General features: G+C 49.5%; 1 protein-coding gene across 1 annotated transcript in view; it reads right to left on the bottom strand.

Annotated features, from left to right (window-relative positions):
- The window catches only part of IL2RB (interleukin 2 receptor subunit beta), a 28,222-nt gene extending 16,441 nt beyond the window's left edge, over positions 1-11,781 (bottom strand). Inside the window, exons 1-7 of the mRNA XM_075937558.2 lie at positions 10,698-11,781; positions 9,376-9,484; positions 8,853-8,976; positions 7,311-7,386; positions 6,444-6,552; positions 5,909-6,057; positions 5,420-5,612 (exon numbers count right to left, since the gene is read on the bottom strand). Coding sequence (XP_075793673.2) covers positions 5,420-5,612; positions 5,909-6,057; positions 6,444-6,552; positions 7,311-7,386; positions 8,853-8,976; positions 9,376-9,484; positions 10,698-10,733 — 796 coding nt within the window. The 5' untranslated portion in view covers positions 10,734-11,781. The remainder of the gene's footprint in view (positions 1-5,419; positions 5,613-5,908; positions 6,058-6,443; positions 6,553-7,310; positions 7,387-8,852; positions 8,977-9,375; positions 9,485-10,697) is intronic.
- Positions 11,782-22,637: the final 10,856 nt, after the last annotated feature.

The raw sequence follows: 22,637 nt of genomic DNA, 5'->3' as shown, positions 1-22,637 counted from the left end.
GCAGACAACTCTGTGTGGGCTTCTGAGGGGAAGAGGGAAGGCAAACAGGCTAGTATTCTGCCTGCAGCATGATTAGGGACTTCATCTTGGCTTGCTCCTCCATTGCTTTCAGCGTCTGCTCCAGGCCCACTAACACTCACTCCTGGACGTCCTTCCTCTCTTGTCTCTCTATCCTAAAATACTCATCAATTGTCTGTCTCCATGCCCCCTTGCTTTTGTTTTGTGCCATCAGAGAATTGTAGTGCCTCCCGAAACATGTCCTCCTCCACCAGTGTGTAGGGAATTCCCCCATAGGCCACACCTGCAAGACCACAAGAAATAATAAACAGAAGTGTGACAGTGGGCTCACAGCATCACATCACAGCAATAAAACACACCTCTTCCTCTCTGTCCCTTGGCAAGCACCCTTTTATAGTGAGTTCAGCCTGGGAAGGATGGGGAGGGACTTAAGATGTTTTGAGTGTGTCAGTGCAAGAGAACAGGGACACGGTTGTCAATTCTGCCGTGATTTTCAACAGGCTGGGGTTAATATCTCTCTCCTGAGGGTAAACAAGGCTACTTCTCATGCATGCATATGGCTTGAGATCAGTGCTGCTCACCTGTGTGCCATCCCTTGGTCCCTACACAAATGGTTGCCAGTTAATGCAGGGAAGTTCCCTACAACAGGGAAGGAACAAAGCAGCTCTGCCAAGGAACCTTTGGCAGCAGATTGGCAAGTACCTCCAGGAAAGTTTCCTAGAGAACTCATTGAAGGGTTTCTGTAAAATTTCAGTGTGCATTAACACACTGTTCCACCCCACTGCACAGTTGCAGATGGGACTGTGAAGCACATGCCGACAGAGCTAGTCTTGTCCATTTCTACCCCTTCACCCACTTCTAGCATGAGGACAACTCTACCCCATGTAACCAAGCAGCATCAGCTCAAAAAATAAACAAGTCACTTACCAGTGCTTTCCTCCAGTGATGGAATGCAGGGAACGGCTCAAACAATACAGGGTCAAGAAGAGGTCCTGGTTCATCACAGAACTGCACAACCCTGATGCCTTTCCCATGTCATCCTTCAACTCCACTTCCTTGTCCCTCACTTTCTCTCTCAGGGTGGAGTCTGCTGTCTGGAGTCCCCACCCTAAGTATCCACAGGGCTCTTGGTGATGGAGGTGGGGTCCCCACCAAGATAGTGTTCAGCTCCTGACTGAAGTGGCAAGTCTCCAGCACAGCACCAGAGCAAGTTTCACTCCCTTGCCTTCTGGTACACCTGCATCAGAGCCTTTATCTTTGCATGGCGTGGCTGCGAGCCTCAATCATAGCCTTTATCTAACATGTTATGAGAAACCTGACCACATGCACTGAAGTTCCTAGGGCTGGAGTGTAGATAGAGCTGCAGATCCAGCAGATCCAACAACTCCTCCAGTGTGGATAGAGCTGCAGACCCAGCAGATCCAACAACTCCTCCAGTGTGCTCCAAGTGGGAGAGTGTTTGCTGCATGGAACCGCCATGGTCAACTGGGAAGATGCAATGTGAGCTGTCTGCATACAGCAAATAGGAAGTGGAATTTCAAAAATTCCCAGCCCTTTAAAGGGGGAGAGGTAGATGCCTGTGTACCAGGCTGCAGGGCAGAGGAGTTCAACTGCTGACCAGAGTGATTGGGATGGTCATTGCGGGACATCTCCTGGAGGCCATAACCAAGTGTAGCGTTTACACTGACACTTTGTTGGTCTATCTTTGCCACAAAAAGCTCTATGCCTCTCGTTGAGGTCATTTTATATTGGTGGCAAAGTAGGAGAGTTTTGTCAATGGAAGGAATATTGTAGCATGTATCTCTCCAATGTTTTGTCAATGGAAGATGACTTTTCTCAGTAAAACTTTAGTGCAGATAAGCCTTAAGATCCCTTTGTTTCCTCCGCCTCTGGTAACTTTGGTTCCCAGTTGCCACGACAACTGGTTGTAGCTGGATCCTTTTTGCTCAGGTCATGTGCTGTCAAAGTTTACTTGCCACAGCAACTCACTGCTCCTTCTAAACACAGCTGCTGTGTTTATATCACCACCTGGCTCAGCGGGAGGCACCCACGAGCTACCTACTTCCCATGAAGAAACTAAAATTGATCAGAGCTGAAGACTCACCAGACACCCCTGCTGGTTACGGGCTGCAGGTTGTGCAGGCTTCTGACTGGCATGGACTGCTGGATGACCCAGCACCCTGCTCTGCATTACCCATGGGAGAGTCCTAGGGTTGCCAGCCAGAGCACCACTGAAAAGAGACCTTGGTGGCGCCAGACAGCACTGCTGGCCAGGCTGCTAAAAGTCCAGTTGGCAGTGCAGCAGGACTGGCAGGCTGCCTGCTTGGCTCTGTACGGCTCCCAGAAAGCAGCCAGCACATCCCTCTGGCTCCTAGGCCGAAGGGCTGCCACGGGGGCTCTGCGCACTGCCCCGCCTACAGTTGCCAGATGGCTGAAACAAAAATACCGTCCCACTCCCAGAAATGTTGTTGAAGGGAAAAAAAGTTGGGGGGCGGGGACCAAAGTTGGTGAGCAAAATAAAAAAAACCTCCTGGATCGCTGCTAGGAGTTACCAGGTAGTCATTTAAAAAAACCCACAAAAACCCGGACAGGCTTCATTGGGCAGGGGGAGGGGAAGGGGGACCGGCCAGGAAAGGAGTGGTGCTAGTTGGGAAGGGTGGGGCCTGGAAACAGCTAATGGGGGAGGGGGGGCAATGGGGCCGGCCAGGGGAAATGGGGCCGGCCAGGGGAAATGGGGCCAGCCAGGGGAAATGGGGGGGCCAACAGGAAGCAGGGCTGATCGTGGGGAGGTTTTCAGACGGAACGGGGCTGGCCGCAGGATATCGGGGGAGGGAGGACCGGCCGGGAGGGGGCTGGGCTGGCCGGGAGTAAGGGGGGGCGGGAAGCACAGCTGGGGGGAGTGCAGGGAGGCTGGCCGGGGAAGATCAGGAGGGGAAGTGAGGGAGAACCAGCTGGCCGGGAAGGGAGGGGGGTGAGTAAATTGGCCAGCGGGGAGTGAGGCTGAGCCGGGCACTTGCTGCCTGTCTTGCGCAGGTTCCCAGTGACACACGAGCGAGGAGTTGGCTTCCCCTCCTCCTCACACTCAACCAATTGAGGGCTCCCGGCGGCAATCGCGTCCCTGCCTCCCAGCTGGGACTCCCAGCTGCTCCCCCCGCACACGCCAGGCTTCCGTCCAGTGCGCAGCCAGAAAAATCAGAAAATATTTTTGTTTTTACTGGACAGAGAGCACAAATACCGGACTGTCCAGTACAATACCGGACACCTGGCAACACTAGGCTGCCCCAAGCACTGACTCCTCCGCTCCTATTAGCCAGGAACCACAGCCAATGCAGACTGGGGGTGGCATTTGTGGGCAGGGTCAGTGCCTGCAGCCCATTGGCCATCCTTTGGCCTAGGAATCAGAGGGACATGCTGCCACTTCTGGGGAGCCACTTGAGGTGAGTGCCACCGAGGGCCCTTACTCCAAACCCCTTTTTGCGCCTCAGCCCCCTGCCTCCTGTACCCCGCACTGCTTCCTGTACCCCTGCTCCAGCCCTGAGCTTCCTCCCACACTCTGAAACCCTGGGCCCCAGCCCAGAGCCCCCTCCTGTACCCCAAACTCCTCATCCCCAGTCCCATCCCAGTGCTCAGGATCCCGTTTGTGCGAGGGACCTGCCCCCTCCCACTACAAGCACCCCTCATTTCTGGTCCCACCCTGAGCCTGCACTCCCAGCCCAGAATCCATACCCCTCCACCTCAACCTCCTGATTCAACCCAGAGTCCTCTCCCACATTCTGAACCCCTCAGCCTACCCTTCCGCCCAGAGTCCCCTCCTGTATCCCAAACCCGTCATGCATGGACCTGCCTCAGAGCCCAGACCCCCAGCTGGAGCCCCCCAATCCCTTTGCCCAGACTAATGAAAATGAACAAATGAGTGAGCAAGGGTGGGGCGAGTGAGTGGCGGAGCGAGGGGGGATGAAGTGAATAGGGGCAGGGCCACAGAGAAGAGGTGAGGAAGGGGCAGGGCTTTGGGAAGGAGCAAGACTATAGGGAGGTCAATGGGGAATCACATTTTCTGCAGTTAGAAAGTTGGCAACCCTAGACTGTCCTGGAGTAAAATTTTACAGAAGATGTTGAGGCAGCCAACTCCCATTGATTTCAATAGACTTGAGGTACCTAAGGACATTTAAACATAAGAAGTGGTCATACTGGGTCAGACCAAGCACTTTGGAGCTTAGGTCCTATAGGTCCCTGTGAAGGGGCACGATAGTCCCCCTCCTTCTGAGGCCCCGCTCGGGCCCTCAACTTTCCTCTGTTTAGAGTTTTCAACGTCTAGTTTGCCCCTCCGGCAGCCCCTGTGAGTCCCGGTTTACAATAAGCTGTACACTCGCACCCGCCTTGGGTGGACGGGGTAGGAGGACCCAGACCCGCCCTTTCTCACAGGTTTCAGCCCAGGGCCCTAAGGACAGGTTTAGACACGTTCCTGTCCAGCTGACGGCAACTTGCCAGCCCGCAGGCCCAGGCAGGGGACCCCCGCCCTGGGCTACTTCCTACCCCGGCTCTAGCTGGAGGGCTCCTCAGCCGTCACAGCCTGCACGCCATGGCCACAGCTCCTCTCCCGCTCGTAGGGAGGATCTGGCCCTGTTTGGCAGCTCCCTCGCCGGCCTTCTCTCCCTCTTTCTCTCTCCGTCTTGCTCGCTTGCTTCTCCACCTCCCTTGCTTGCTCCCTCGTCTTCCCCCTTTCTCCCGTTCCAACGCCCCTTTTGTATCTGCCACGCCGCTCCCCCTCTCCCTCCTCCTCCCTTACGTCACTTCTGGCGCAATCGTGACATGGCCACAGCGCCCCGCCCCGGGCTGTGGCGCCGCTCAGCTGTGCCGCGGTGCATGAACACGCGGCGCAAGCGGCAGGTTGTGTTCCGCGCCTTCCGTACAGCGCAGGGGTTGGAGCACTCGGAGTGCGGGGTGATAGTACCCCGTCACAGTCCCATTGATTTTCCATGAGCCTTAAGCTCTGAAAACACCACGTCAAAGTGAAAGTGAGACTTTGGCTCTGAAGTTACAGGGACCCTGCTGAAAATGTTCCCCAGGTCTCTTGCTCCACAGGTCAGGCAGTTGCTCTGCCCTGCTAAGAGAGGAGGAGCAGGAGGCGGAGTCTATGACAGGAATACTAGCAAGGCTTTCACGCTGGGATTCTTGTCCTCTAGATAAGCAGGCCCTGCTCACTTGATCAGGGACTAAGGTTACAGGAAAGGCTCCTCTCAAGCTATTTCCAAGCTTTCTATTGTTTTTCAATTTGTGCATCGCTCCACTCCCCTACTTTTCTTGCTCCCACATAGCTCCAGACCTCCTCCTCCCCTCTCCTCTGTGCCTCTCCTCCCTTACCTCCAAACCCTGGCCTCTGCTCTCCTCTGAGTCTGATTACCTGCATATCCAAGCCTGGGCCCATGTGCCACACTGCTACGATTTGTCCTCCACACCAGCGTCTTGCTCCAGTTGCTCCACACACCACATGTCTTTGGTGTCACGCGAACGGTGGCCTCATACTTTGAGTCAGGCGACAGGTTTTCAATCTTCACCCAAGTCTGGTTCTGTTTGATCGGGAGGAGCTTGGCAGTCTGGGATGGAATAAAAGTTACAGTGATTGCCGTGTTCTCCCACTCAGGGTCCACTCCCTGTCTGCTGTGCAATCAGAGCAGAGTTGGCAGCAGATGCTGCAGATAAAGCGGAAGCAGGAGCCACTGCCACTTTTGGCCTCACCTGTGAGGAGATGGCATTGCAGCCATGTGTGGAAGGGTCTAGAGCACAAGCAAGCGTGGCAGTTTCCTTGCACCAAAGTGGCTCTGTCCTCCTCCACTAGGTCCGGGCCTGAGGCCCATCAGCATCAGAAGCTAGTCTGGGGTCCTGCACTTACCTCCCAGGGCTCTCTGGGATGTCTGTACCGCACTTCAAATTCCCGTTGATTACGTAAGTAGTGAGAGGAACTAGGAACCCTCCAGGTTATGTTGCAGCTGGAGTCGCTGGTGTATACCACTTGCAGGCTGTCAGGAGGTCTCAGCTGGACTGGGGAGAGAAAAGGGAGGAAGGCGCTGGGACACACTCATGGAAAACAGGATTTACACCATCTAGCTCAGCTTTGGGCACCAAAGGACACAGCTTTAACACACAGTGCTCTGGTTCCTAGATCCATGCACCCCGGCTGGGCACTGGGGTTGACACAAAGCAATATGTCAGAGGTAATACTGAGGGAAGTGGCAGTACCATGCTGGAAGCTACGGGCTGCAACATGGTGAATATGTGGCATTGTGTGACTCAGGTGAGCATACAGGGCAGTAGGGAATTGAGAAAAAGCCAGCCTGAGGATTGGGTATATGGGGTAAAACAGATGTGAGTACAAGCTGGCCCAGGGTTCTGATCTAACCACACATTGCAGCCTGAAGACCACTCACTGTTATGCCATGGTTTGAATTCCTGCTCTTGCACCACAGTTGTCCAGTTTTCCCCAGTTTGACAGGACACAGTCAGGTAAACTGAGTCGGATATGGTGAAGACCTGAACCTGCAGGGAAATTTGTTATTAGTGTTACCAGTCCCTGCACTAGGTATTCTTCACATTCCCGAGTCTCCAACACCTCCGGCTCTGTTAGTGCATGACCATCGCACCTCCCGTCCTAATGGTTTTAATGTGTTTTGCACATCTTAATAAACAGGGCAATCATTAGATTAGCCCCATTGGGGAAACTGAGGCACAGAACCTAGCTAACTTAAATATCCAAGTCTTATCCCTTCTACTGCAATGGGTAGGCTGCAAAGCAGATTGAAGCTGGGCAGAGGTGACAGGTGCTGCTCCTTAAGTACCATCTGTGCTGCAGGATCCAATGATGAGGCTGGGTCAGCCGCTGCGTCATTGCTTTTCTGCCTTTATGTCACAACAATGCAGTTTCAGAGTGCACCACACGTGGGGTGCACAGTGCTGCACCTGGAGAGGCTGGGTTGGCATGCCTGGCACGATTCTCTGGGTCTGGTAAGTGTCCTGTGACCTCAGGCTGCAGGGCTGTGGACTGACTGATGAGCCAGTTAAGGAAGCTAAACTTACTGTAAAACAGTTGACACCTTCTGAGGATTGTAACAGATTGGCCGAGACGGAGATGGGATATTACTCCTGTCGTGGGCCAGGGCATGAATGTTTTGGAACCCAAAGTAGGGATTTGGAAGCAGGAAATAAGTTCTGTGTCTCACTGTTATGACAGTGACAGCCTGCAAACAAATCATACTCAGCCACTTTTATTAGCCACTACATTGCAGTTGGTTACCTACATCAATGTTTTCATTGAAGGCTAGTTCACATCTACTGGGTGTCGTGATGGGTAATTCACAATTCCTTGTTTTATTCCTGTTGGAGAGAAGACCAGAATAGTGTTGAGCTGCAGGGCCTTGTGGGCGTGTCATTATTTATATAGATTTGACATCATCTAAGGCACTAGGCAGTCTGACATCCTTGCTACAACAACGCCACGAAATCCCAGCAGCATTAAACTATGCAGCTAACAGAAACTCAGCCAGTCACCCACAGAGCCCCTGTGCCCATGTGGGGAATCCACCCCCTCCAAAACCCTTTCCAAACAGATGTTCTTTGGCAGTGTGCCCAGAAAGTCACCAGATTCCAAATGCTATGGGCCAGGCAGGGGGGTGGTTTGAAGGGTCCTGGTGTCCTCACAGGCAAACTCCTTCCAGCCACCGCTTTGGTTTATGTCCTCACCCCACGAGAGGGCCCAGCCCGACTGTGGCAGCCGCTGCAAGAGGAAATGCCTCCTGCATCCCTCTGCAATGCCGCTGGGAGCACCGAGAGGCTGCGCCTCATTGTCTCTCCTATATACCCCACCAGGCACTAGAGCAGGAAGCGATGGAGTGAAACTGGTGCTCTGCTCATTGGGAGACCTCTAGCCACTGCCACCTGCCTCTCTCCCCACCGGTGCTGGCCGGCCCAGTTCCTCACAGTTCAAACTCCTAATACCGGGCTGGTGTCTGGAGCCCACTTTCCACCTCACACACCAGCCATGGCAAACCTGCTGCCATAGTGGACACACCCACAGCATCTAAGGGAAGCCACCAGCTGTCAGTGGGGAGCCACCATCCGCAAGAACCAGTGCAGAGCTGTTGCTCAAATGAGCATCCTCCAAACCACCAAAGGGGGTTGGCCCCTCTCCTCACCAAAACCCTGTAGCTAGAGACCACAGAGCCCCTGCCTGCCACCCCTGCAGTGGGGAGCAGGTCATGAAGGTGCTAGGGAAGGGTAATATGGTGGATTGAGAAGGGGGAAAGGTTAGCAGATACTATGGTGGGGGAAGCATGTTTGACCCAGAGAACGCCTCACGTTGCTGCCTGTGATGGAACATTCATGAGGGAGCCCATCCCTTCAGTAGAAGAGTGTTATGATCCATGTAAAACTACTTCCATCTTCTCTCTGCAGATCGGCAAGCCCCAGTCTAGTTATTAGTGCCCTTGCTCTATGGCCTGGGAACAGGACAGCCCAGGAAGAGTGGAGCTCTTTGGAGAATAAATTGATTACAGAAACAGGAAGGCAGGGAAAAGCTGACTCTGGATTGCCACTGAAAAGTGGAGAGATATTTAAGTAGCTGGCCTAGATTTTAGCTATCATACGGGTGTGGGAAGGGACGGGGAAGAGGATTCAGAGGCCCATCTCCTTAGCAAGTGTCAATGTGAGCAGTTCCATTGCAGTCAATCACGTTACACCACTGAGGATCTGGCCCTATGCTTAGGGTCTCCTAGGAAAGGGTGTGTGTGTGTGTGTAGAATGAAAGGATGTCATGATGACAATTAGAGCCTGACACCACATACCCATCAATATCTTCATGAAAAAAGGCATGAAGTCGGCACGGTGTTTCTGTGAGACTCTTGTCTGCAGCCCAGGTGCAAAAGAGAGTCGCCCGCGTGTCATAAAAGCAAGTTAGATTTGAGAGTCCTGTGAATGGAGAAAACATTCTATCACATCATTCCTGGCATGACAAAGACATTAAATGTGAACGTGCATTCCGTCCAGTTCCATGCAGTGTCCATTCCATAGACTGGCTAGCGCCCTGGAGGAACAACCAAAGAACGTCTCCAAACAAGAATGGAAGAAACCAATGGCCCTTAACAATTCTCTTACATCTCACATGCAGAAGTCCATCAGAACTTGTATATTGCATTGTTGTTGTGCTGCGTAGCCCTACTGCGTCCTGCCCTATGGCACAACATGGACAAACCATCAAATTGCAGTGACCTTTCTTACCTCACATAAAGATAAACTGTGTCTTACACTTTGCCCCACCTGCGCACCTCCCTTATTCTCCTGCAGTGATGCAGGGGAACCCCTTCTTACCCAGAGTGGTTCTTGATGCCAGCAAAACATCCAGGGGAATGGACAGCCAGAGGTAAAGCAGGAGGGGAAGAGCAGACTTCATCCCTGCAGAGCACAGGAGGGGCCCACACTGGAAGAGAGAAGACACACACCCCCCCACAGCACAGGTGAGGATGACAAACTTCCACATGTCTCAGCAGAGGCTGTTCCCTCAGCAGTCTTCTCCCTCAGCGCTGCTACCAGGAGTCTGTGACACATCCAAGGTCTGCCCCCCACTGAAGCTCTACATACACACCAAGCTGCCCTGTCTCTGTACTCTGACCTGTCTCTTTCCTCGTGTGCTTTGCTTAGCAGCAAAACACTTTGCAATGCTAGCACTGAAATTGATAACAAAGCTAAAGCCTTCTTGAAATGAATATGAGCACACACCGCTCAGCACTATTGTTTCAGGTAGGCTGCTGACTCAGGCAGACAGTACTGCAGGAGCCACACCCCATTCACATTATGAAGTGGTTTCTTTTCAATCTTAAACTCTAGCGACTTCAGGGGGCGGTTGTGGTTAATTAGCTGTGGAGTCAGAGGGTCTTCTGGGTGTAGGGGAGAGTTAGTGGAGGAGTTAGGGGTGAGTGGATGAGTCTGAAGAGCCTGTTTGGGACAGGGAAAATGAGGCTTGGAAAAGGATTTCATGTTCAGTAGACCTAGGTTTCAAAACACACACACACACACACTCCATGTTTGCAAGGATTTAATGTTCAGTAGATCTAGGTTACACACACACACACACACACACACACACACACACACACACACACACACACACACACACACACACACACGAGACTCCATATTCGCATGGCTCCAAGCATTCACTCTCCATATTCATACGGTCCAGGGCTACACTTGTACCCATGCAGCTCCTGAGATGGGACCATGTTCTGTCTAGGACAGGAGGCAAGGGGAACAGTCCTTTCTCCGCTCGAAAGAGCAGCCCCAGGTTTCTTTGTACAAAATGAGATGGGGTCTTGAGCAAACGCTGGACATGTTGGATGGGGAAGGGGGGGGGCAGGACCTGCAAAAACTTGCCAGAGGACTGCCATGGGGGCACAAACATATTTCAGTTTTGCTAAACGATTTTAGTTCAGAGATAGAGAGCAAACAAACAACATTCTTTCCCCCCCACCCCACCCCACCCCCCCGTTTGTGGGAGATGTGGGGCATGCTGAGAGAGAGAAACTTTCAGTCCTTGCCAATAGCTAGAAAAATGTGTCATATTGAAACCCCTTCCAAGAAGCATCTCCATTCAGCCACCCCCGTGTGGGAGACACTTGGCATCACCCCGTTACCTTCCTAAGCAATGGTCTCCTTAGCCGTGCAGTCATGCCAGAGATGGCCCTCGGGGACTGGATCGGTCTGTCCGATGGAACTCAGGTGCTGGTCTTGGAATGACGAAGGATGGGGTAAGGCAAGGAGGGCTTCCTGTTCAGCACATGGCACAGCTGGTGGGAATAGACGGGGGCTGGAGCTGGACAGTTCTGAAAGCGCAAAGAGCTTGCCAGTGATCTGTCGTTTCTTCGCTGTAAGCACAGGAAGCTACATCTAGCTCGCCCTGTCAAAGTGAGACTGAGAGCCAGAGTACCGAAATGGCTAGCGAGGCCAAGAATAAAAAGCCCCAAACCACGTCCACTTCCTGACGGTAAAGGTGATGGGAGGGGGCGGGAAGGAATCAGGTGTGAGGCTCCAGCAAGCGCTTAGCTGCACTGGTGACTTGGCTGCGCACATTGCTACACAGAGATATATAACTGGGTGCGTGCCCCCCATGCACAAACATGCCCACCGTGGCACATGGGCACGTGTATCAGTTTAAGACAAGCTGGAATAGCTTATCCCTGCATGTACCCAGTGCCTAGCCCAACAGAAGCCCGGTGTAAGCGGATTTAAAAGCATTCACGCACTCACCCGTTGCACCAGTTTCACTGAATCAGTTGGAAATCATGCCTGGTGTTCATCCAATGCAAGTGAGTGGTTAGAAGGCCTCAGACACAACCTCCCCCCTCACAGCCACAATGGCACCATGTACAAATACACCCTTCATGCATACACAACTTGTCTGCTTCACACACTTCTCACACTCATAAACAAACCACCCCCTCCCCCGAAATAATGCTCGCTAGCTTTGAGCCTCTATCTTCGCTTCTGCATGAGGGGCTCACTTAATTAATGCTCTTCACAACTGTGAGGCAGAGAGAAAGCCCATTTCACAGATGGCCCGGAAAGGTTATGAAGTGACTTACTCTCTTAACTGGTAAGTGGCAATGCCAGGCTCCTTGTCCTCTGTAGTGACCACAGCATAAGGCACCTTCCCCGTGACAGCCCTCACAGACGTGACTCTCTAAGGTGCACTCAGGCACGTTTTCACCATACCCCAATAGTCCCTCCACCCCCACTCTACACCCAGACAGACACAAACGCAATAGGATTCTCAAACGCCCCACACTTCACACATCCCCCAACGCCCACTCGCCCCTCCTCCCCACCCCCAAACACACAAATAGCTTTCTCTGAAGTGTAGCATATTGCACTTCCTGTCTGGTTAGGGCTGCACACATTGGCCTGTGGTGTTGGAGCGGAACAGGCATTGCTCCGGTACTTCACAGTGGTCAGTCACTGAGCTGAGCTCTCCCTGCGTCCACGCCTCAGCACCTCTGAGGCCTGAGCTCAAGTCCAGTGGGAGGTTTGGCTGAGTGGAGGGGTCTGGGAGGTGAATCCAAGTCACAGAGAGCTCCAGGACAGGCAATTTCATGGAGCAGAATGTAGAGACCTTGTGGGATTGGCCCTCTATGACAGCCAACCAGACAGTGGGTTCAGGGGGTATTGGAGAGAGAGTTCGCTCTTTGTCATGGATAGTCCAGCACAGAAAGTGAGTGTGAGAGAGATTCGGTTTCACATACCAAGAACACAGGAGTGAGACAGTGGTTTGAGGGAGAGGAGGGGTTATTTTTACGAAGATTGTAGCTGGAGGCTGTAGTAGGGTATACTCTCCACATGAGCCCTGAGAGAGTAAATTAAGCCCAGCAGGAGCAGGACAGGCCCGTATAAAGCCAGGACAGGCCCATGGCAACAGACAGAGGGCTTGCTGCGAAACACTGCAGTCAGTCCTGGGGCATTCTGGATGCTTGTGTGGCCCTCAGGAGATATCCAAATGCTGCTCAGCTGATTAGCAGACCCACAGCCGGCAGCATGTGTTTCTAATGGTGGTGCACAATCATGCATGCTTTGGTGCACATAATAAAATGTATTCTGCACATGACTGGAAACAATCTGCACGTGCATGGAAAGGATTCAAGGGAATGTTGGTGAGGGGGCCTGGTTTGGAGGCTACAGAGACATGTAGCTTGTAGTTTCTCCCTGGGATCAGGGAGAGCTAAAGTTGGCAGACCCAGCCAAGGAAGGAGTAGCCAGAAGTTTAGGAAAGGGCCGAGGGAAAGACAGTGAGGTCTCAGAGGGAACAGACCTCAGCTGCTCAATAGAGGGTCCCTAACCCAGGACCTGGAGTAGAGATGAGCCCAGTTTCCCCAACCAGACGCTGAGGGAGTGGCTCCATGGAGCAGTGAGAGGGAAGCCTGCCAGTAACTGCTGAGGAAAAGGAACTTTCATCCCCTGGAAGGGGAAAGTTCAAATTGTGACTCCATGAAGAAGCAGCAGCAGCTCTTGGAGCGAGAGAGGAACTGCAGACCCAAAGAGAGAGGCAAAGGGTGGCATGTTACTGTGGGAAGTGGGAGGGAGTTGATTTCGTGGCCAGGAGAAGGTGCCAGCCTAGTGAGATGTGGAGCATCCTGTCAGGGGGGCTCAAAGGCACCATTTCACGCAAACCACTGCAGTCCGGATATCAAGGGCATGCTCAAAGTGCTGCAGTGGAGAACATGACACATCAGACTCCAATTGAGACAGTCTGGTCTGAATGCCATGCGCCTTAGAGCCCCGATCTGTATTTGGCAGCACAAAGAGGCCGTAAAATCAGATGAGTAATCCTGACATAAGGAAATCTCTGTGTGGCATGGAGAGGGAGTAACTAAGGAGGGGGTGTGGGCTAAATGCTACGATGCTCCAATATTCCCTAGCTAGTGTAATGACCACTTGAGGGCTGTGAACCAGCCGCCAGCATAAATGAAACTAGCTTATTCTGGAGACTGAAGAACTCTGCAAATTGAGGAAGGAAAAGGTAAGGTGGAGATCCCTTAACCATAATCAAATACTTTAAATGTATGTGGTCCAGATGCCAACACTACTCCACTTTGAGGGCTTGTGTTCCCACCAGTGGAGTGCAATGACCCGTCGGGGGTGTCTTGTACGAGGGAGGGGCTCCAGGACTGCCCTGCAGTCCCCAGCAATTAAAGATAAACCCTTAATTAAAGATATGGTAACCCTAGCCCCTGGTGTAAAGCACTGTTCCCTCAGTGCAATTTATCCTACCTGCCTTAGCGATTTTGTATCAGTAGTTTACACCAGAGCAAAAATCCATAATGCAGGCAAGCTGCATGTAGTAGCCTATGCTGTGATTAGTTCCATAGATTTCAAGGGGACTGCCTGCAGACTAAGGCACTCCTCAGGGGGAATAAAGGTAATGGAGCCAAGTCCTATGTGTCTGGGCACCACAGCAGCTTTTGAAGTAGCAACACCTATTGCTAATCTTGCAATGCAGTGTTCATTAGACTCATCCCCTTCCCCAATTCCCTTTGGGATTGTGTTTGCTCTCAGCCTTCATATCAATAGCTTTGGAAAGTTGCAGCTCAAGGCCCTCACTTATTCTCAATTTAAGGGAGTTGGCAAAAAAAAAAAAAAAAGTAAGATATCCAACTTCCCATGTAGTTTGTCCTCTGTGAGGCGCATGTGCTGGGATATTTCCGAAAAAAATACATAGACACTTGTGTGCATGGTTGGTGCTATAACTGAATAAGATCCACTACTGGTCTAGTTCCACTGATGTCAGCTAGCTGCACTGATTCATACCAACTAAGGATCAAGCCCATTACCTTTGATTGCTAGTTACATCATTTCCTATGAAATTGTACTACTGAAGCTACGGGATGTTTTTTTGTGAAGCTGAGCAAAACTCCCACCCTCGTAGAGCCCCTGTGAAGATATTTGCCTTTTGGTTTCTTTTCTGTCTTTAAAACAGATAAACAGTCACGGCAATTAAATACAAAACCCTTTGTTAATCCAACATTAAGGCTTAATATTTGAACCTATAAATGCAAAGGGTCCTTATAACTGTGTTAACAGGGTCAGATTGGAAGCATCAGTGGGAACTTAGCCTTTCCTTACTTAAGGATAGTGTAGAGCTGTCCATTAAAAGCCCGATTTTTATCCCCCTTCTCTAATCAGACTGAAATGAACCAGCCCGCCCTGAAATTACACGTATACAATTACATATCAGTTCTTTGGAGCAACTGAGGCAATTCAGAGAAGTGATTTGCTAGGTATGAGAGCACAGAATCATTTGCATGGAATCATTCTGTTCTGGGTGGCTGTCAGCTCATCATATTGTAAAAAATGGTTTGTCCTAGAAACTCTCAATTTTGATTTGTTCTGTTGCCCTCACTGAGGACTGGAGCCCTTGGCTATTGCAGACATTGAGTATGGTTTATTAACAATAACATTGACAGTGAGGTTCGTATGGCAGACATGCCATTGGTGCACAACCATCACGGTGCATCCTGGAGGAGAAGCTGGAAGTGTGGCACTAGGGACTTCTGAGCCTTCCTCCCACCCAAAAGCATTAGTGAGGTCTCTCGACACCCCCTGGGTTAATTTTGGTACCTTCCAAAGAATGGGGTTTTTTTTAAGTGTAACCTTTACTTTGAATTTCCTGCCTTTCAGACATTTACATTTCTTAAAACTACAACCTCCTGTCAAGCATATTTTCCCTTAAATTGTGGTTCTAGTCTGAAAATTGTCTCTCTTAAAATGGGGGTAGGGGAAGGTCTGCTAGTCACCTCAGTGAGTGTTATAGCGAATGTGTTTTTTACTGTTCCCAGTAAAAAAGATGCTTTGGTTTCCTGATGGTCAGTCTTGCAAACTCACCAGAGGCTCAGAAAGTCAAGCTGGTGTCTTTCCTTCGTGTGCATCAGCCCAAGTAAGAAAGTTTCTGCAGGCCGATGCTGTCCTCTGTGACACATCTGCAATGCCACAGGGCCCACGTGGTTCGGTAATAAGACATGAAACCCAGAATCTAGTCCTGGCCATGGTACTGCCTCCTTCTGTGCCCTTGACCAAGTGACTTATGGCCAGGCGAGGTGCCCAGAGAACGTCTCTGAAAAGCTGTCACTAAAGCCGTGTCCCTATGAGATAACCATCAGGTTTATGCAGCATTAACCCGTCTTGACAATGCATGGCTTTGTGAAACCTCAACTACTCTAATGGAAACTGGAGCTGATGACCCTCACCTAGCTCGGAGAAGGACTGAGATTTGCAGGGGAAGGACCAGATCCTGCATCCTCAGCCCCCAAGGACTCATCCCCCTTGTGATGCTCCAGCTTACGCATTGCTATTACTGATTTAAAAGCTGTTCTACCCAAGCCCATGAAGATTCCTTGCAGTGGAAGACAGCATGGCTAGAGAGCAGTCTGGAACCTCCCACCCCAGACCTGCACCCAAAGTTCCCCACTTACAGCAGTAGCAGGACCAAAACACCAGGGTACTCTGCAAGGATAAGATCTTCATGAGAGGGCTATAGCAGCTTTTGGGCAGCTGACTTGCCCTAGGAGGCCAGCGCTGCACCAAAGCCACCGAATCAATGAGCACTCAGCCAGCTGACATTAAATTAGTTCCTTTATTGCCCTGAGAGGAGTTGACAATGATCTTGTTGCCTGCGTAAGATTAGAAGTACCAGGTGTGACATGCTGTACCTCAAAGTAGCACTCTGTAACCCCCATCTTCCTCATTGGTATATGGTTGTGGTGTTTCATACCCATCAAGCCATGCAGGATACCATAGGAAACTCATTGTTCTGTCACAATATGTATCTCATTTGTGTATATAGTGTTATGAGATTTTGCTAGGTGATTGTTACTGAAAGATGTTGTGAGTTTGGGATTTGGCCACTGCTACATCTCCAGTGACAACAAAGGAAGTGACCCACACCCAGGCGGGCATAAAACAACCATTGACCAACAGAGGAATTGTAAACAAGAAAGCTACATGTCAATAAGAGACAGTTTTGCAAGCACCACACAGTTGAGACTCAGAAAGGCCCACCAGGGCCATGCCTGGGCTAGTCCCTTTCCAGGAAAAGAATTGAGAGAATAAAATCAGAGACAGTGCACGGCATTGGGACACCACCTTTCTCCTCCTCTGCCTATGTTGAAGGCAACAAGAACGTGGAGAAGACAAACACTTGAACTGAGGAGACAGGTCCCAGACTAAGAAGGAAATTCCAGCTGTATATTAAAAATTGTAACCTGCTTGCAACATCCAGTGAGATGAGAAAAGCTGTTTGATTCAACTCTTGCTTTGTCTAAAAGTTTAGGGATTTAGAGAATGCCTGTTTACTTTTTATGTGCTTAAGGCAACTATATCTGATCTTTATGCCAAACAGATGTCACACTTCAAATCTATCTTTCTGCAGTTAAAAAACCTTATTTTAATGTTTTATCCTTAACAGTGAGTTTGTCTAAAGCAGTGGTTCCCAAACTTTTCGGCATCATGCCCCCTTTTTGATTTTTGAAAAACCCTCATGTCCCTTCTTCCCCCTGCCTCCGCCCCCAGGAAAGCTTGTTGAGCAAAAAAAAAAAAAGGAACTGACTGGGGCAGCAAAACTTGATGGGGAGGGGGGGACTGAGTTGCCTCGCGCCCCCTCCTGGAATTTCTTCACACCCCCCAGTTTAGGAACCCATGGTCTAAAGTGTTTGGGAAATCTGCTGAGGTTACAAAGGCTAGTGCATGCCCACTTTCCTTTGACAAAACAGCAAACTATTTAATAAGCTTGCACTGTTCAAGAGAAGACCTTGAGCAGTGTAAGATGGACTATTTCTGGGGTGCCAGGCTTGAAGCTTGAGAGATTTGCAGGTGTTTCTCTGTGAATAGTTCATGAGTGGCTTGGAGAGCTTTCATGCAACTTAGCGGGCTGTGCCTCTGCATGCTGGCGTCAGTGTGCTAACAGTAGTTGGAGCAGTTTGCTGCTGGTCACTAGCAAAGCATTGCAAGAGACGGCCCTGGCTGGAGAGTTAAGGGGCTGCAGGAGTCCCACAGTTCCATGTTGTGCCCCAGTGACCCCATCACAGTGGTGCAGCAAACAGGGTGAAGTGCACAGCCAGTTGTACTAAGCAAGAGGTGCACTTTATTCACTGATGTATCCATTTTAATTTGGTTTGAACAGTGAGGCTGAGAACAGTAAAAAAAAATAAAGTTACAAGTTTGATATTTTCACTTTGCTTATTTTGGAGGAAAGAAATAAGGACAGAAATGTATAAAGATGAGCAAGAATGAAGCAGTTGAAAAGTTAGAAATATACCTATTACAGATAATGGAAAAAAGTCTCTGAGTGTCCGTTAAGAATGAAAGAACTGGAGATAAAGGAGAAAGAGAAAGAGACTGTTAGAGAGGAGGCAGTACATCAGTGGGCTTAGAGCTGAAAGCCACAGAAGCTGAGGAAAGAGAGACACAGCAAAAACACCAACAGGGCTTACTAGAAAAGTGAAACCAAAAATCAAGCCTATCTCTTCCCATCACTCCAAGAATCCACAGTTGGGACCAGTTATGTCCCGTCTACAAGGAAACGGACACCATGACAGAATATTTTACTACTTTGGAGAGTCTGTGTGCAGTTTGTGAAATTCCTGCTGAGGAAGAAGGGCCCACCCTGATTGCAAAGTGAATTGGTAAAACTCCAAATATAGTCAATGAAATGCCAGTTAAGGATGTTTTAGATTGCTGGACATTTATAAATTCTATTCTATTCTATTATGCAAAAATGTAAATAATCTTGGATACATATTGGGTGACATTTAGAACTCTTAAGAGGGGTGCTGGTATGAGTAATGGAGAATATATAAACAGGATGAATGACCTGGTAAGAAAATGAGTGAGGGGAAAAGAAATTGAAAACCTTGAGCAAATGACTGATTCCATTGGTCAATAACATTCCATAAGTTTATGTAAAGATGATGCAAAACAGTGTTTGTGAGTTAAAAATGTGACCTCTGTGGTGGAGATGACTTCTTTACCTGATGCCTTTGGGTCTACCCAGGCATCTGTTGAAAGTTAACAGTAGAAAGAGAGGTTTAAACTGGTGGGAAGGGAAGTTCCTGTTTTACCTCTGGAAGAAAAGAGAGTCGCTGGGAGGCTGAGCATTCACCTTCCCAAAATCAGAAGCTTCCTATAAAAACAAGAGTCCAAAAGATGCTATCATTGTAATACCATTGATCACCTGAGGAATAAATGTTGTGTGCTTGGAGGAGCTAAGTAATAAATAGCCCATGTTAATGCTGCTGTCCTCAACACAAAAACCTCTGAGATGCCTGCAACTTAGATTGGTTTTGTTGGACTGGATTCTGCAGAAGCAGCCACAGCGCACATAAAAGTTGTTAAAATTCATGGCAGGGAATACTTAGGATGGAAAGATACAGGTGCATAGATTTCTGTGGTTAAGCATAATTTAAATTCCAAAAGGTGACATATTGCCAGGACCAAGGGCAGAGCTTTTATTAGCAGGAGGGTTCAGGATTCTTATTCCTGTAGCCAAAATGTACATAGAAACTGATGGGTTAGAAAGTTAATTAAAAGTGGGGGTGGTGAACAGTATCTCTATTGACATCCTTATTGGGAATGATTTTTCTGGGCAGCTCATGATGTTAAGGTGTTTGCCCACAGCAAGAAAGAATAGTATATTGGGACCCAGAGGGAAAGGATTAAGTCCAGGAAACTTAAAAGGAATGGGAGAAAGTCTCGTTGGCTACATCTACACTGAGGAGAGATTTTGGGATACCAAAGTATCCCGAAATAGCTACTCGGCATCTTTGAGCAAGTCCGTAATTTCAAAATCTAATGGGATCACTATTCTGATGTCCCTGTAAACCTCATTCCACAAAGAGTAAGGGACGTTTCAGAATAGCACTCTATTTCAAAATTAATTCGAAATAAGCTACGCAATTTGAGCTTATTTTGAGCTCTGGGTGCATGTAGACACACACTTTGATTCCTCTGCAGAATACTTCCAGACGTAGGGGAGGTTGAGACTGGCTCCAGCACCCAGATATATCCTTACCCATATCATGGAAATCAGAGAGATTCCAGAAGACTGGAAAAGGGCAAATATAGTGTCCATCTATAAAAAGGGAAATAAGAACAACACGGGACACTACAGACCAGTCAGTTAACTTCTGTGCCAGGAAAGATAATGGAGCAAGTAATTAAAGAATTCATCTGCAAACACCTGGAAGATAATAAGGTGATAGGTAATAGCCAGAATGGATTTGTAAAGAACAAATCATGTCAAACCAATCTGATAGCTTTCTTTGATAAGGATAATGAGTCCTGTAAATAAGGGAAAAGCAGTGGACATGGTATACCTAGACTTTAGTAAGGCATTTGATATGGTCTCGCATGATACTCTTATCAATAAACTAGGCAAATACAACTTAGATAGGGCTACTATAAGGTGGGTGCATGACTGGCTGGATAACCATTCTCGGAGAGTAGTTATTAATGGTTCACAATCCTGCTGGAAGGGCATAACAAGTGGGGTTCTTGGGACCAGTTTTTGTTTTGGAACCAGTTCTGTTCAATATCTTCATCAATGATTTAGATGTTGGCATGGAGAATACACTTATTAAGTCTATAGAGGAAAGCTGGGAGGGGTTGCAACTGCTTTGGAGGACAAGGTCATAATTCAAAATGATCTGGAAAAACTGGAGAATTGGTCTGAGGTAAATAGGATGAAGTTTAATAAGGACAAATGCAAAGTGCTTCACTTAGGAAGGAACAATCAGTCTCACACATACAGAATGGGAAGCAACTGCCTAGGAAGGAGCACTGCAGAAAGGGATCTAGGGGTCATAGTGGACCACAAGCTAAATATGAGTCAACAGTGTGACGCCGGTGCAAAAAAAGCAAACATGATTCTGGGATGCATTAACAGGAGTGTTGTGAGCAAGACATGAGAAGTCATTCTTCCACTCTACTCTGCGCTGGTTAGGCCTCAACTGGAGTCTTGTGTCCAGTTCTGGGCACCACATTTCAAGAAAGATGTGGAGAAATTGGAGAAGGTCAAGCGAAAAGCAACAAGAATGATTAAAGGTCTAGAGAACATGACCTATGAAGGAAGGAAGACTGAAAGAATTGGGCTTGTTTAGTTTGGAAAGGAGAAAACTGAGGGGGGACATGATAGCAGTTTTCAGTATCTAAAAGGGTGTCACAAGGAGGAGGGAGAGAAATTGTTTTCCTTGGCCTCTGAGGATAGGACGAGAAGCAATGGGCTTAAACTGCAGCAAGGGAGGTTTAGGTTGGACATTAGGAAAAACTTCCTTACTGTCAGGGTGGTAAAACACTGGAATAAGTTGCCTAGGGAGATTGTGGAATCTCCATCTCTGGAGATATTTAAGATCAGGTTAGATAAACATCAGGGATTGTCTAGACAGTACTGGGTCCTGCCATGAGAGCTGCGGACTGGACTCGATGACCTCTTGAGGTCCCTTCCAGTTCTAGTGTTCGGTGATTCTATGATATGCAGAATATGCAGCTGTGTAGGGCTCCCCAAAATTTGGGGCTCCACTGGGTCTCAATGTCCTCCCTCCCACAAATTCCAATCTCTATTCTGTGGTTCTGCTTCCTCTGGAGAGAAGCTAGTTAACTTAAAAGTGGAAAAGCCTGCCCGACCTATTAGCAGTACCTGCGAAAGGGCCATTCAAGTGGTAATGAAGCCATTTAACATGCATTTGCCATCCCCAGGTATATACTGTAAAACAACCCTCACCAGTCCCACAGTCGATTTGTTCTTGGTACCACCGTGAATAGTGAAATCCACACATAATCTGGGCAGAGGTTCACAGCCACTCCAGTGAGCTCCCCACGGCTCATGGCTGCTGTGGTGAGTGCGGGGAGCCCTGTCCACTGCTGCTGTCTGGCAACCCCCTTGACACCGCAGTCCGCCCAGGTCAGGGAATAAGGTGCAATGAGGGGTCGGGAGAGACCCATAGTGATCCTGTCAATCACAGACTGTCAGTTTCTGAATTTACTGTAGCAAAATACAGGACTGTGTAGCACTTTAAAGACTAACAAGATGGTTTATTAGAAGATGAGCTTTCGTGGGCCAGACCCACTTCCTCAAGCTCATCATCTAATAAACCATCTTGTTAGTCTTTAAAGTGCTACATAGTCCTGTATTTTGCTTCAGCTACACCAGACTAACACAGCTACATTTCTATCACTATTCTGAATTTACTGTGTTAGTTGACAGGACCCGAGTTTAAAATTTGCTTTAAAAATATTTCATTAGTGGGTTGCTGAAGATTATCAAATCACAGCTCTAAAACACCGTCATCCTCCTTCCCCCCTCCCCCCCCCCCGACTGCCATTGGGCATAATTCAATAGTACCAGTCTAACAGAACTGCTTGGTGCCCCATAAATCCTACAGCCCTGCCTGCGCCACAGCTAAAGTCAGCACCTCCGCAGGCACGGAGAGGGGTGGAGTATCTGTCACTGTTCCAGATGTTAACTACATGCCTTGCAGCTGACCCAAGAGAAGATCCCACTTCAGTGAGCATGTGTCTGGGGGGGAGCCCAGAGAAGGAAAATGGGGGAGGGATTTCTGCAGGAGATAAGCAACCCTGTAAGCCAGTGGTCCCCAACCTTTTAGGTCTGCCGGGCGTCCGGAGACAGGGCCACTCACGCGCAGGGCGTCCAGGCGTGGGGCCGCTCACACGTCGCGCGTCCGGGGCCGTGGCTGCACATGTGCCGCGTGCCCGGGGCGGGGCCAGCCCAGATCATTCCATGGGCGCACATAAATGCCCCGGCGCGTTGGGGACCTCTGCCATAAGCAGTTGGCTTGCCTAGCCCGCCTCATGTGGAAAGAAGAGTGGGAGCGCATAAATGTCTCTTCAGTGGTCACTTGGGAGTGAACGCCCAGGACAAAGTGGCTGATTCAGCATCTGTGGACTTCGGCAGCCTGTAGCTCAGATGCAGGGAGGAAACTGTGCAATTGCCCCCTGAGAGGGGAGCAGCCACACAACTGACTTCTCAGGGACAGAGCAGGGGGTCCCAGTTTTCTGGTCCTGACATGGTTGTGGAA

The sequence above is a fragment of the Pelodiscus sinensis genome, chromosome 1 (genome assembly GCF_052426305.1).
Source record: "Pelodiscus sinensis isolate ZL-2025 chromosome 1, ASM5242630v1, whole genome shotgun sequence".
Lineage (NCBI taxonomy): Eukaryota > Metazoa > Chordata > Testudines > Trionychidae > Pelodiscus > Pelodiscus sinensis.
Note: the sequence above shows the minus strand (reverse complement) of the source record. Positions and strands in the feature narration are given on the sequence as shown.